This window comes from Chlorocebus sabaeus, chromosome 24 (assembly GCF_047675955.1).
Source record: "Chlorocebus sabaeus isolate Y175 chromosome 24, mChlSab1.0.hap1, whole genome shotgun sequence".
Classification (NCBI taxonomy): domain Eukaryota; kingdom Metazoa; phylum Chordata; class Mammalia; order Primates; family Cercopithecidae; genus Chlorocebus; species Chlorocebus sabaeus.
Window position 1 is genome coordinate 41098965 of NC_132927.1, and position 14114 is coordinate 41113078.

The 14114-nt window shown below is 52.2% G+C and overlaps 1 protein-coding gene across 2 annotated transcripts in view; it reads right to left on the reverse strand.

Annotated features, from left to right (window-relative positions):
- Positions 1-1931: 1931 nt before the first annotated feature.
- SPTB (spectrin beta, erythrocytic) overlaps positions 1932-14114 on the reverse strand; it is a 137155-nt gene continuing 124972 nt past the window's right edge. The window contains exons 33-36 of one of the 2 annotated variants that reach the window (XM_037984121.2): positions 9076-9332; positions 5603-5776; positions 5273-5315; positions 1932-5094 (exon numbers count right to left, since the gene is read on the reverse strand). In XM_037984121.2, the coding sequence (XP_037840049.2) occupies positions 4927-5094; positions 5273-5315; positions 5603-5776; positions 9076-9332 (642 nt within the window). In that variant the 3' untranslated portion in view covers positions 1932-4926. The remainder of the gene's footprint in view (positions 5095-5272; positions 5316-5602; positions 5777-9075; positions 9333-14114) is intronic. The other variant, XM_037984123.2, reaches the window with a different exon arrangement.

A 14114-nucleotide genomic window follows, 5' to 3' on the forward strand; every position in this document is an offset into this window, starting at 1 on the left:
TGTGTGAACTCCTTCCTGGGCCTGGCTGGGGTAGGGAAGGTTATTCATGGGCCAGGGATGTCTTAGGGAGATGGAGACATGGAGGTGGTTCCTTCCACACTCATTGGTCACCTGAGCTCATGAAACATAAGGCACTTGGGTACTGGTGGGGGAGGTGGGGCAGGAGGATGTGAGGTTGGAAGCTTGCTCTCTGTTGCCTAGACTCCCAAGGGCTTCTCTGTCAAGCAGCAGCCTGCTGTCCTGTCTAGGGTAGGGAGTCCCGCATGCCAGCCTTTTGCTCTTTTCCCCAAGGGCCAGAGTTGGACTAAAAAAAGGGAGGTGGTGAGGTAGACCGTTTTTCTCATAAGCAGAAGTTCCCAGTATCTGGTGCCTTTTGCACTTCTCTCCAGTTCCCAGGAAACGTCCTGGAAGGCAAGGATTCTTTTTTTTTTTTTTTTTTTTTAAAGAGATGGGGTCTCATTCTGTCACCCAGGCTGGAGTGCAGTGGCGTGATCTTGGCTCACTGCAACCTCCGCCTCCCAGGTTCAAGCGATTCTTGTGTGTCAGCCTCTCAAGTCGCTGGGACTATAGGCACGAGCCACCACACCCAGCTAATTTTTTGTATTTTTAGTAGAGACGGGGTTTTGCCATGTTGACTAGGCTGGTCTCAAACTTCAGACCTCAGGTGATCCGCCCACCTCGGCCTCCCGAAGTGCTGGGATTGCAGGGGTGAGCCCCTGTATCTGGCTGAAGGCAAGGATTCTAAACTTGGAGACTAGAAATGTCCTAAAGGTGTCTGCAACATTGGATGAGGAGTACTAGTGCATTTTTCTGGGATGATTCCTCCCTTTTTATCACATTCTCAGAAGTGTCTTTGATTCAGAAGAGTTAGGAATGCCTCCCTGTTTCAGCTGGGTTTTCTGCCCTTTCTCCAGAGTTCTGGCCTCAGTTTGCTCAATTTTTTTTTTCTAACTGGGGCCTGGGAGGTGGAGGCTGCAGGGCCTGGATGGTAGAGCTGCCTGACAAGTGTTCAGCGGGGCTGCTGGGCCAGGGCCCTGTGGGCCTTCTGACCCAACCTGAAGATGGGTCTGCTGAGTCTAACAAGGTCAAGGGAAGATCAGAGGGACCTAGATTCTTTTTTTTCCTCCGCTTGAAATGGAGTCTTGCTCTGTCACCCAGGCTGGAGTGCAGTGATGCAATTTCGGCTCACTGCAGCCTCCACCTTCGTGACCCTCACATTGTCCAGTGCCCTTGTGGTTACTCAGCATCATATCTTGAGACTGGCCTGGCAGGAGCCAGTGACTGTGGAATGACCACAGAAGATTCAGGGCAGCTGCCAGACCAGGGGCTACCTCTGCCCTTCGCTGTTTCTACTCAAGAGAGGTTGTCACTAGCCTCTGATCTTCCCTTAAAGAACCCAACTGGGGCTCTTCAGAGGGTGGGGCCCAGGAAGTTGTAGTTAACCCCTTCTCCAGGCAGTCCTTACACAGCCATCTAGGTATGCCTGGGAACCTTGCACCAGGTCGGTGGTTCTCACTGGCTGCCCATTGGAATCATCTGGGGGGCCTTTTGGAAACAGTGCTTACATTCCATCTCCCTAGACCAACAGAAACTGCCCTCTGGAGGTGAATCCCAGGCTTAGAGATTCTGATGATTCTGTGGTCCAGGAGTGCTGAGATCTGTCCTGAGTTCTGTGGGGAGGGGCCTGGACTGATCATTGCTCGGAAATGATTTTGCCCTACAGCAGGCCTTCAAGTTGATCAAATGCATGAATGAGCAAGCTTTTCTCGAAGTTTGTGGTGAAGCCCGGGACCTGGGTGCTTGCAGTCGTCCCCATAAGGCTCCCAGGGACAAGCTGGAGAGTCTGGCTGTCCCTCTGTCTCCATGGTGCCAGCCCCCTTAGACCCAGTTCAAAGGGAGAGGAGGCTAGTCAAATAAGAAACTGAGAGAAATATGGAGCATTATTGATTTATTAGAAAAACTAGTAAATGGGTTTCCTCTGGTTGGTGGAAGCACGGTTGAGCAGGTGGAGGACAGGACCCAGCTGGCCCCAGGGCCAGCCCCAGATTGCATGGTCTGTGCCCAACAGGGTTGCATTCCTCTGCAGCCTCCGCCGCCTCATTTCCTCCCTGAGCTTGTTTGTCCAAGCCACCAAGCCATGTGGTCCCACTGGCTTCGTCGTCCTCTGGATTCCTGCCCCCCTCCCATGAAGGAAGGAAGAGGATTCAGGGTCAGCCTAGGGGACCCTGGTTGCCTCCGATACGCAGGAAGGAGGGATGTGGAGGAGAGGCTGCGCCTTCCACGGGCCTCCTGTTAGGGGTGCTAGTGGAGGCCAGGTTGGGGAGGAAAGCCCAAGGACCCTCCACACCTCCCATAGCCAGTCAGTTGAGGCCGGGACAAAGGGGAAGGAGAGAGGGAAGGAGGACCGCCTGACCGTGCCCGGAAGGAGCTTCCTCTAAACTGCCCTGGGGAGGAAGCCTGGTATGCTGGTGTGGACTGGAGCTGTGTCAACCTAGTTTAGGAATACTGTCAAAGAAAAGACTGTAAAGTAGAATAAGGATAGAAAAAAAAAGACCTTGCCAGGGTAAGCTTAGCCCTGTGTAGCACAGGGCCTCCCAGAGCTGGATGCCTGCGGTTTCAGTCCAGTTGGTCGAATGTCTTGGGGCCTGGGTGACAGGAGGGATGTGTGGGGAGCTGGCAACAGAGTGGTCACATGCAGCTGGCTGCCCTGGACCAGCCCGGGGGACCTGGGGTGGTGAGATGCTAGCTCTTCCACTGGAGTCGTTCTTTTCTTGGGTCTGTGGAGTTGCTTGCTGGAAATGACTCACTTCAGGTGCTGATTTGGCACACGTGGAAGGGGGAGGGTGGGCCCTTGTCCCTTGGCTCCCTAAAGACTGGCCGAGGGAAACAGTTGAGGGAGATGCTTGCCACCATCTGCCCTTCAGCAAGGAACCTGCTTTCTGCCCCAGAGGACATGCCCGCAAGTGCACCAAAGGCCTACTTTATTGCTAGGTGAGTGCAGTCATCTCACTGCCTTGGTTTCCCCAGATACAGAAAGAGGCTGGTGAGTGGTACACACTAGGTTCCCTGTATAGGGTCATATGCACCGAAGCCAAATGAAGACCTTGCCCACCAGGGCGGGAACCTGGGGATATCAGGCTCTATTGGATGATGTCTTCCTTCCTGTGGCTCCTGCCTGCTGCAGTTGGTGGCTCCCTGACAGTGTCAGGGCCACAGGGTGGAACTGATTTCTGCCGGCACTGGTCAGCACTCAGGGTTCCTCAGGGGGCCTCCTTCTGGATGCCTGCCCCTGTGGCTTCTACCTGAACCTCACCTCCTTCATCTCCATGGAACTAAGGTCCTTCACACAGGGAAAGTGATAGAAACTGCCTGCAGGCCCTGGGGACTTCTATGGTTTCCCTGGGGGAGAATGCCTGCTGCCACCCCCACCCCACCTGCTTGACTCCTCTCTTGGACCTAACCCGTTAGATACTGGGCCAGAACTGCGTTGCTTTCAGAGTAGAGTGGTGGGAAAATCCTTGTGGAGTGACTTCTCTCCCTCCAGAAGTATGACCTGGGCAGCAAGAGGAAGGCCATTCCTGAAGACGTAGGTTGCAGAACTTCTGGCACTCAGGGCTGGAAAGTGGTAGATATTTGACCTCTGTACTCATGTGACACTCCCCCCGCCGCCCAAGACCTGGGGCCAGGACCTTCTGGAGAAGCTGATCAAGGGGTACCACACCTTCATGGCTGTGGCCCCGACATCTGTCCCAACTGTGCAGGGGTAGCTGTCACGGGTGGTGATGCCAAGGCATGGCTGCATCTGCCACCCCGAGACGATAGGTGATCAACTTTGCTGTCTGCCCAGCCGTACCTTCCGAAGTCCCAGCTGCAGACAGGATGCAATTGGACATTTGGCTTTGGGATGCTTCACTGCAGGTGCAGGGGTATCCATCTTGTATCTGGGGGCCCACACTGTCCCCTAGGGGGCCTACGTCTGTCGGATATTGCTGGTTTGGCTGCCACTGGGAATGGGGGGAGGGTCCTAGCATTGAGAGGGACAGCCTTAGGCAGTGTTGTGACCTACTCCTTCAGATCACAGCCCTGTGCCCTAGCCACAGTTTTCAATGAGGAATGGTCTGACCTTGCTGCCCCTCCTGGGACTGTCTGTGGTGGCACAAGGGTGCTGGAGGCACTCAGCCAGGCCCTGCCAGCCGTGGAGGGTGCCCTTTGATCTGGGGGGAGAAGCAGAGAGGAGGGATGTGGTGGCCCCTGAGGTGAGAGTCCCAGTTCTGCGGAAGCCCAGTGGGGAGGAGGCTGGCAGCACCCAAGGCCCTGCACCCAGTCTGGTCCCCTCAGCCCCCCACAGCCCCTGACCCAGAGCTAGGGCTTTGTGGGCCACCTGATGGCTCCTTCCTCATGCCCCTAGGTGGCTGGCCATGCATTTCCAGTGCCCTCTTCCTTTCCCCTTTCCCTGGCTGCCACCAGGTGGGAGGTGACCCCAAGCAAGACTTGCTTTAAGAATGGGCAGCGTTTGAGGAACCCCATCAGCCTTCTCCAGCTCTTTTTTTTTTCTATTTTTTTTTTTTTTTGGTTGGGGGTAAGGGGCCTGCGCACCCTCGGCTCAGGAGGAGGGTGGGAGAGGAGGGCGTGTGCCTCAGGGAACCGTTTCCTGCCCCCAGGCCTGGAGGCCCCGAAGGCGCCAGAGGAGCTGGGAGCCCCTGTCCCTGGAGCAGAGCCGGCGCGGGGGAGGGCATGGAAGGGGCGTCGGCCCAGGACGCGCGGGCGAAGGCAGCTTTTGCAGTGCAGCGTGGGGCCCGGGGGCCCGGCCCGCGACTCGACTCGATTCGACAGGCGGGCGGCGGCGAGAGGAGGCCAAGGCCCGGGGCGCCCGGTCTCTGCGACTCCGCCGCGCCCGCCAGCCCCACCTGCGGGGGCCTTCGGCTGCTACTTCTTTTTGGGGAAGAAGCTGAATCTCTTCTCCTTGTCCTTCTTGCCAAGGCTGGGGTCGGGGCCGGAGAGGGAGGGCAGGGGCAGGCTCTGCGCCTTGACGCGGATGCTCTGGGACTCGTTGATGGCGGTGCTCACACCCTGCAGCCAGGACAGCATCTCCTCCTGCGGGGCAGAGGGTCACGGTGGAGTCTGGAGGCCCACAGCCCCCCACCTCCCGGGCCAGGCAACAATGGGGGGCTTTTGGGACTGCCCCTTCTGAGGGGGCCTCCAGGGCAAGCGACCTGGGGTCCTCCACCTACCCCTTTGTTAGCCAGGTCTGGGCTAGACTGCCCGCGCTTACCTCGTCCTTGCCATGGAAGAGCCACTCGCTGCCATTACTCAGCCTAGGAGGACAAAGGGTTTCCTGTCATGGAGACACCTTTGGAGCGGGCGCTGGGCAGAGGGCTGGCCCAGCCTCTGCCACAGTACCCTGAGCCGAACATCCAGAACCCTCTCAGGCAGCCCAGCACTTTCTGAGAGGTCAAAGTCTGGACCATCAGCCTCTTTGATTTGAAAAACCCCTGAGGAGTAGCTCAGGCATGGAGCTGGTCCCATACAGAGGGCCTCTGCCCTGCCACTAATGCCCAATCAAGCCATCAACCTGAACTTTCAAAGGCCAGGAAGGCCTCACCTCAGTTTAAAGACATGCTTCTTCTTTTTGTAGTTGGCAGCAATCTCACAGATGGCATGTCTCAGGGCCAGGGGTTCCTCCCCATGGTAGGGCATCCCCAGGGCCAGGTTCTTGGCATCCTTGTAGAAGGTTAACTCACTGTTCCTGAGCACACAGTACAAGTTGTTCCAGGACCTGCAAAGATGCAGACAGGCAGGTCACCTGCATCCTGATACGGCATCTCTGGTGTCAATTCCTATAGCTTCACCATTAAAACAAAATTACGGCATGTTTGTTTTGATACATAGTAACATGTTTTATTGTTAAAAAATCATCTGCATGTAATTTCATTACAAAAAAATTAGCTATTATTAACATTTTATGTGTTCCTTCTAGTCTTCACATTTTCACTTTTTTTTTTTTTTTACTATTCAGAGATAGCTAAAACTTGGTTATGTATATATTCAATTTTATATCCTGTTTCTAAGCATAACACTAAATCATGAGTATTTCTCCATATCCTCAAATGTTTCTTTTTTTGCCGGGCACGATGGCTCACACTTGTAATCCCAGCACTTTGGGAGGCCAAGGCGGGCGGATTGCCTGAGGTCAGGAGTTCCAGACCAGCCTGGCAAACATTGTAAAACCCCGTCTCTACTGAAAATACAAAAATTAGTCGGGCTTGCTGGTGCATGCCTGCAGTCCCAGCTACTAAGGAGACTGAGACAGGAGAATCGCTTGAACCCAGGAGGTGGAGGTTGCAGTGAGCTGAGATCCCGACACTGCACTTCAGCCTGGGTGACAGAGATGAGATTCTGTGTCAAAAATATATATATATAAAAAAATTTATATATAATATATAAATATATATTAAATATATATGTTATATATGTGTGTATATATGCATATGTGTATGCATATATACATGTATATATGTGTGTATATACATACATGTGTGCACATACACATGTATAACATGTATATATACATGTTATATATGTAAGATGTATATATTATAAATGTAATATAATAAATGTTATATATAATATATAAGTATATAATATATAACATATATAATATTTATATATTATATAATATTTTTAGGCTGAGCCTCTGTCTATCAGGCTGGAATGCAGTAGCCTGATCTCAGCTCACTGCAACCTATACCTCCCAGGTTCAAGCGATTTTCTTGCCTCAGCCTCCCGAGTAGCTGGGACTGCAGGCACAAGCCATGGCTAATTTTTGTATTTTTAGTAGAGATGGGGTTTCACCACATTGGCCAGGCTGGTTTTGAACTCCTGACCTCAGGTGATCCACCTGCCTTGGCCTCCCAACGTGCTGGGATTACAGTCCTGAGCCACCACACCTGGCCTATATCCTCAAATATTTCTTAAAATAATTTTGAATAGCTATGTGGAAGCCTATCACAATCCCTTTATTGATGAACCTTATAATACTGGAAAATTTGCCCATAATTTAAATAGCAATGTGATGAACATTCTTACACATAAATCTGTGCCTGTAATTCTGATCTTACCTTGAAGTACACTTACAGAAGTGGAACTATTACGTTTTAAGACCAACAGTAAAAAATTAACTTTTGAAGTATTTCTACATCCATTAGCATATTTGATTCTCACTACAGAACTGTGAAGGAATGAACAGGTTTTTGTGTCGGTGATTGTTTTTTGTTTTGATGAGATGTGCCAAGCATACTAAACTTTTTAAAGGAGCAAATTTTACAAATAGGGCTCATGTCAGCCAGGCGTGGTGGCTCACGCCTATAATCCCAGCACTTTGGAAGGCTGAGGTGGGCGGATCACGAGGTCATGAGTTCGAGACCAGCCTGACCAACATGGTAAAAGCCTGTCTCTACTAAAAATACCAAAAAAAAAAAACCCAAAACAAAACAAAACAAAAATACAAATTAGCCAGGTGTGGTGGCACATGCCTGTAATCCCCGCTACTCAGGAGGCTGTGGCAGAAGAATCACTTGAACCCGGGAGGCGGGGGATACAGTGAGCCAATATTGAGCCACTTCACTCGAGCCGGGGTGACAGAGTGAGACTCTGTCTAAAAAAAACAAAAAACGAACAAACAAAAAAACCAAATAGGGCTCATGTCAACTGGCATGTTTGGTGAGAGCATCAAATTCATAACTGAAGAGGTGGGCTGGCCCGAGCCTCTTCATTCACACATGGGAAGCATGTTGCTACATTTCTACAGTAACAGACTCTGTTTCCTCCTCCTCTTCATCCTCCTCTGTCCCCCTCTTCTTCTCTCCCTCTTCTCCCCCCTTACTTTTGAGGGCAGGAAGGTGGGGAAACTAGTAGAGCACATAGGGAGGAAGTTCTACAAGGTCAGAGAGAGAAACTGACCATGCAAAGCTGGCTGAAAAGCCATTTTACGAAGCCCCATTTCTCACTCCGCGCTCAGGGATCTTTCCTCTAGCAGAAAGGCAGTTACTAAGAAGGAACTGGGTCTTTGGAGAAAGAGCTTGCCTTGAACAAATGACTTAACCTTTCTGAGACTCTGTTTTCCCCACGGAAAAGAGAAACATCAATGTCACAGGATTGTTGCGAAGATGTTATCAGTCCTAACATAATGCCTAGCACATAGTAGGTGCTCAGTAAATGTTAGTTTCCCCTTTCCGGGTAGACTGTCCATTTAAGCAATAAATAAACCTTTTCAGGGCAACTGGGCCCCCAAATGGTTCCTTTTTGGAATTTGGAATCCCTTTCGTGAGTCCCCCAGACACACCCTGCATGCTCAAGCTGCCAGCTGTCCCTGGGAATACGGCTGGCTTCAACCTCCTGGTGCTGCCCTATTTTCCTGGGATCCTAGATGGCTGTTAGAAAGAGGAGGCCCCCAGGGGCCCCAGACAGAGACAGCCCTAGATAGACCAAACCCAAGGGCATGACTGTTTCAGGGTCAGGAAAGGACACAACCTTTGAGTCAGTTCCTTGGGGTCATAGAGTCACCAAATGACAGCACTAGAAGGGACCTCTGGGAAGCAATAGGCCATGCCCTACCCCCATCGCTCCCATTTTACAGCTGAGGACACCGAGGCCTAGAATGGTAAAAAGTGGGGCTCGAACAAGGATGTCGTTAGTGCCAAGACCTACCACACCTTTAGAGCTACCTATCCCTAGCCCTGGGATAATAGGATAATAATAGCTAGTGTTCACCAAGTGTGTTCACCTACTGTGTGCCAGGAACAGCATCTGTAGTGAAAAGACATACTGTTCTCATCATCCTCTCCTTCCAAATGGGGAAACCAATTTAAAGAGGTTGAGTAACTTGCATGAAGACCTAAGATTTGAACTCAGGACCAGAACTGGAGATGGGCTTTCCCATCATGCCAAGTAGCCCTTGGGGCTGGCCCAGAGGGGGTGCCCAGGAGCTCTCACAGGCCGAGGCAGAGGCTCTGCTGGCAGAGAGATCCCTGGGAGCTGTCCAACCTCCCCTCAGCCAGCAGCCTCTCCCGCACTCACCTGTTGGAAGCCTTCTTGTTGGGCCCCTCCAGGTCGTGCTTGCGGCCCAGGTAGCCTTCCATCTGCACGCTGTGCCCATGGTCCCGCGGGGCTAGCAGCGTTGCAGGCTCATCACCCTCGCTCAGAGGCGTATCTAGGACCTTAAAGAGGGGCTCCGTGGCGGGTCTCTCGTCCCCAGCAGATTTCTGCCCATCCTCGTGCTGCCCCGGCGGTGGTGGCTGCTGCAGGTTCTGAGGCCACGTTCCCTGTTCTTCCCCCTGCTCAGGGCATAGGGAGGAGCACACCTTTCTGGGGGCTCTGGCCTAGAGATGGCTGTTCTCAGCAAAACTGGGAGGTCAGCAGCCACCCTCCCCGCACCCCCAAGCCTACTTCCTTTCTACTCCCACCTCCTGGCTCACCCTGGTTCTCCCACAACCTGCTATGGGTGCCCACTTGCTTCTCTACTCTGCCTGTGCTTCGGGCTCCATTTCCACCCCATTCTTCCTTCAGAGAGCTGCACGGTGGCCCCCTCTCTCCAATGTAACATAGCAACGGAAGGTTCTCAGAGTGAGCCAAAGAGGCCTGAGTGATTATTTCATTAAAAGTGTGTGAGGGAGGGCAGGTTCCAATGCTGCTGGCAAAGCTCTGGCCCCTCCCCTTGCTGCAGCCAGACACTCATATGAGGAAAATTCTGCTGCTAAGACAAGTTCGACAACCACTTATAGTAGAATGTTGAATGGGAACTCTTCTGGTACCTTCAAATTGTGCCTAAAGCCCTAAAACTAAGGGTACCAGGTCCTAAGTCTGCCCCCACTACCTTACAAAGGGAGAACCCAGACCCTCCCTGGCCAACAGGTCTAACAGGTCCTCTCTCCATCATTGGGTGAGAACTTTTTGGACAGGGCAGTGGTTCCTAACCCTGGCTGCCTTCCGCAATCACCTCAGGTGCTTTTAAAAGAAACACTCTCAGGCTCCATCTCAAGATGCTGAGTTAACTGGCCTGGGGGGTCGGCACATTGGTATTTCTTACTGAGCATTTCACGGGACCTAATGCGCAGCAGCTGAGAATTCCCCTCGTAAGGAGGCACTGCCTTGGGGAACTTCTGTGGTCTTTACCTCCCTGCACCTCCCTGTGGAGACTTGGGGATCCCTGGCCCCTGCCCAAGTCAAGGGCGGGGCCTCCAATGGTGCCACACACTGTATGACATACAGGTGCCCACGAGAAGGGAAGCTGACCTGCCATTCCCTGGCTGGGTGTCTCTTTATGCTAGACCTTGCTGATCTGCCCTTTTGCCTGTTAGGGCAGCAGGGAGCGGCTTCTCATTGCCAGGTGGGACAAGAATGGGTAGATCTCCTCTGTGCCAAGTGAGCACCAAGGAAGGCAGCCTTGCTGGAGCCATCTGGCCAGGACCCAGTCCCAAAGACCTGACTGCTAAATACCTTTCAGCAAGAGGTAGGAAGGCCCCCAAGCAGCTGGATGCCTGAAGCACCAAGGACATCTTTAGCCAGGAGGTAAGAAAAGGAAGTCCTTTTTCTGCTCCCTCCTCCCCGCCCCAACAACTGAAGACAGAGGTCCAGAAGAGTGCAGGGGAGGAGAGGGAAGGAGCCAGGAGAGAGCAGACCATGTTCTCCCTGGTCTGGGTTCTTTAGACCGTGGGGCAAACCCGAAACAGGGGATGGAGGATGGGAGCATGTGGGCCCCATGTTGGACATCAGATTGAAGCTTTAAACTGAAACAACTGGGTAGACTTTTTATCCACTGAAAGTGACCAGGGTCTGCCTGAGGTGGCCTTAGGAATGGGAAGGGGGACTCAATGGAGACGCTGGAAGGCAGTGGTTGCAAGAAAGATAAAACTGGTCATGTTTGTATCTCATCAAATTAGGACCGTTCAGTAAACAGGTTACATGTTAGGGTTCCAGTGAGATTTCATTTAAAGAAAGGGGTATGTGGCTGGGAAAGTTTGGAAACCACTGACCTAGTCTAACGCTTTCAGTCTATAATGAGAAAACCAATGCTCAGAGAGGTCAATGACTTGCCCAAGGTTATACTGTCAGAGTAGGCAGATAGATATGAGTAGGAGGGGGAGCCCCTGAGAAAGGGAGGTCTGGAAAGTCTCACACCCCAGAGACCACCCAAAACATTCACACTAGATATGAGCAGAGAGGAGGAGAAATATCTGTGCAGGAAGGAATGCCCCAAGACACCCCTTAAGACGCCCAGTCATCACTCACTCTGCAGTTAACCTGTGGGAATGTAGCCAGCTGCACGCTAAGGAGGGAAAGAAGGCAAAGGAGAAATTCCTACGAGATATGCAGGTGCAATAAATACCAATATACACCCTTCCTGGAGTGGCAGTAATTAGCAACGTCACCATTCAGTAGGATTCATATCCGACACCCGCCCCTGCAGGTTCATCAGCAGACAGTAAGGGGGAGTCCCACAAACCTGGGGCAGGAAGTAGGTGGGGCGAAAAGATGGAGACATAAGACAGAGGTAGGGAATTAGACAAAGGGAGAGACTTGAGACAGAGGCAGGAACTTAAAGAGAGTGTGGAGGAACTTAAAAACCGCAAGGCAGAACTCTCGAGTTGCTGGGTCATCTTTTGAGCAGCCTGCTCTGCCTCATCTTTCAGAGTGTACTGTCTTTGCTGCTACCTCACTCTTGCTCTGAATACTGCTGCTTTCCAAGCAGACCCGCTGGTTCCTCTCTTGGAGTCTACTTCAATAAACTCCCAGGCCAGGCGCAGTGGCTCACGCCTGTAATCCCAGAACTTTGGGAGGCCGAGGCAGGCGGATCACGAGGTCAGGAGATGGAGACCATCCTGGCTAACACAGTGAAATCCCGTCTCTACTAAAAATACAATAAATTAGCTGGGCGTTGTGGCACGTGCCTGTAGTCCCAGCTCTCTCTTGGGAAACTGAGGCAGGAGAATTGCTTGAACCCGGGAGGCAGAGGTTGCAGTGAGCTGAGATCACACCACTGCAGTCCAGCCTGGGAGACAGAGTGAGACTCTGTCACAAAATAAATAAATAAATAAATAAATAAATAAATAAATAAAATCGCTGCTCTTTATTTTCCTTCATAAACCTTTTGCTTACATTACTACTTGGTCTCTTGGCTGAATTCTTCCAAGTTAAACCAAGAATTGAGGACTCTGCATTTCCTGGTAACAACAAGGCTAACAGGTATAGGAGGCGGTTTGGAACATGCACTCCCAAAATGGACAGACCTGAGCTTTTATCCCATCTTTATGGTGTTCATCTTTTCCCACCTTAGTGGCCTCTGAGGGTTGTGGCCAGGCCACTCTTCTCTCTATGCATCTGGCAGCCTTTGACCCTAGACTGCAATGAGCCAACATTGACCATAAGGATCTGGAGGCCCAAAAGCACTGCCTGGATCACCGTAGCAGGGAGGAAGAGTAAGAGAGGCAGGGATGGGACTGGAAGCCTGGATTGGGGTCCTTCTGTGGATCCTGCACTCTGACTTGGGTATGCATCTGGAGAGGGCCTGATTTTCCTCCAAGAGGGGTGGGAGTAGGTTCCAGAGGAGGGGACATGGGCTGCACTGTTGCTCCTGCTACCATCAGTGCTCTCCCTGCCCTTGGGTCTCAGAGAAGCAGCCACGGCAGATATAGGGAGGGAAGCTTGCCAGACCCTCTCAGCCATGTTCGCCCCTCTCACCCAGCCTCTGCTCTCCTGGGACTGGTTTTGCTAGAGACCTCTGTGTCCACATTTTCTTCCTACACTTCCATTCCATTTTCCTCCTTTTAGAAAACTGTCCTCTGAAAATAGAGATGGACTTTGCCAGGGCTGACTCCCAACTTAATCCCACCTTTCTTCTGTTTCCTCTTAATGGGTGCCTGGCCCACATTCCTTGGCAGGGACATTCAGAGGCCATGCCAGTGCAATCAAAAATTACACGACCGGGGCATAGGTTAGCTTTGGAAAATGGGGGTTTCCAATGTATGCAAAGATTTATTTGGCGTTCCTGACTGCTCCTGTAGAGACAATTTAAAATGCATCCTGTCCTCTCCACCCTGAAGGCCAAGGCCAAGAATGAGGGTGAGAGATGAAGGAACTGGGCTTTGGCAGGGCTTCCCTTCCTCTCTGGGAGAGGGGAGCGGACACAGGTGAGAAAGGTGGGGTGTAATGAAGGTGGGTACAGAAGACGGGGGAGAGGCTTTGGGGACAATCCTTTCATCCCTTCCTCAGCTCCCAGGAGTCTGGCCAACTCCCTGGAGGGGTACAAGGACGAGGAACCAAGAGGGGCTGGGAGGGAAGAAGGAGGACAGGGATTTCTAGAAGGCCCTGTGAGCAGAGATACCAATGAGCTCTCAGACGGAGCTGGCCCCTTCCCTCAGCCCTCTTCCTGCTCTCCCATCCGGGACCACCAGCAGAGGGCCTCATAAGAAGCCCACCCCTTCCCAGGTGTTGGGTCAGACAGGTCTGGAGTGAGAGTCCCTTGAATTCCATTTGGGGGAAAGGAGAGAACCTTCCTGACTCAGTTAGTGGGAGTGAGCCCGTGACCTACTTCACAGGTGGTTTGCAGCCTTTAAAAGTGAGGTCATGTCTGTAAATGTTGGCTCTCTTATGATCCTTCACCCCTCCCTATCCACCCCTGCCTCCCTGGGGCTTTGCTGAGCAATTATTGTGGCCAGTGTCCTGTGGGGCTGGTGTAAGGATCTCAAAAACCCTCTTGTTCCTGGAGTAGTGGATGCTCAGGACTGAGAAATGGGGAAAGGAAATCTCAGCCATTGGCAGGCAAGGCCTCAGCCCCTCCTTTCTCGGCCATTTTCGGTTGGAACATTCTGAGGCTTGAGACAGGAAGGGGGAAACCATGTGAACAGGTAAGCAGTGCAGAAGGGCCTGAGGCCCCACCCCTTTAGGGCAGTGCAGAAGTGGCCTGAGGCCCTGCCTCAATGCTTGGAGTGGGGCACTGAGGTGGTGGGGCCCCAGAAGCCAAAAGCAGAGGTCCCCAGGTCTGGCCGAAGACAACAGCGTGCTGCTGAGTGGAAGGCTCTGGTAATTCACAAGTGGATTTTACAAAGACCTCACAACTT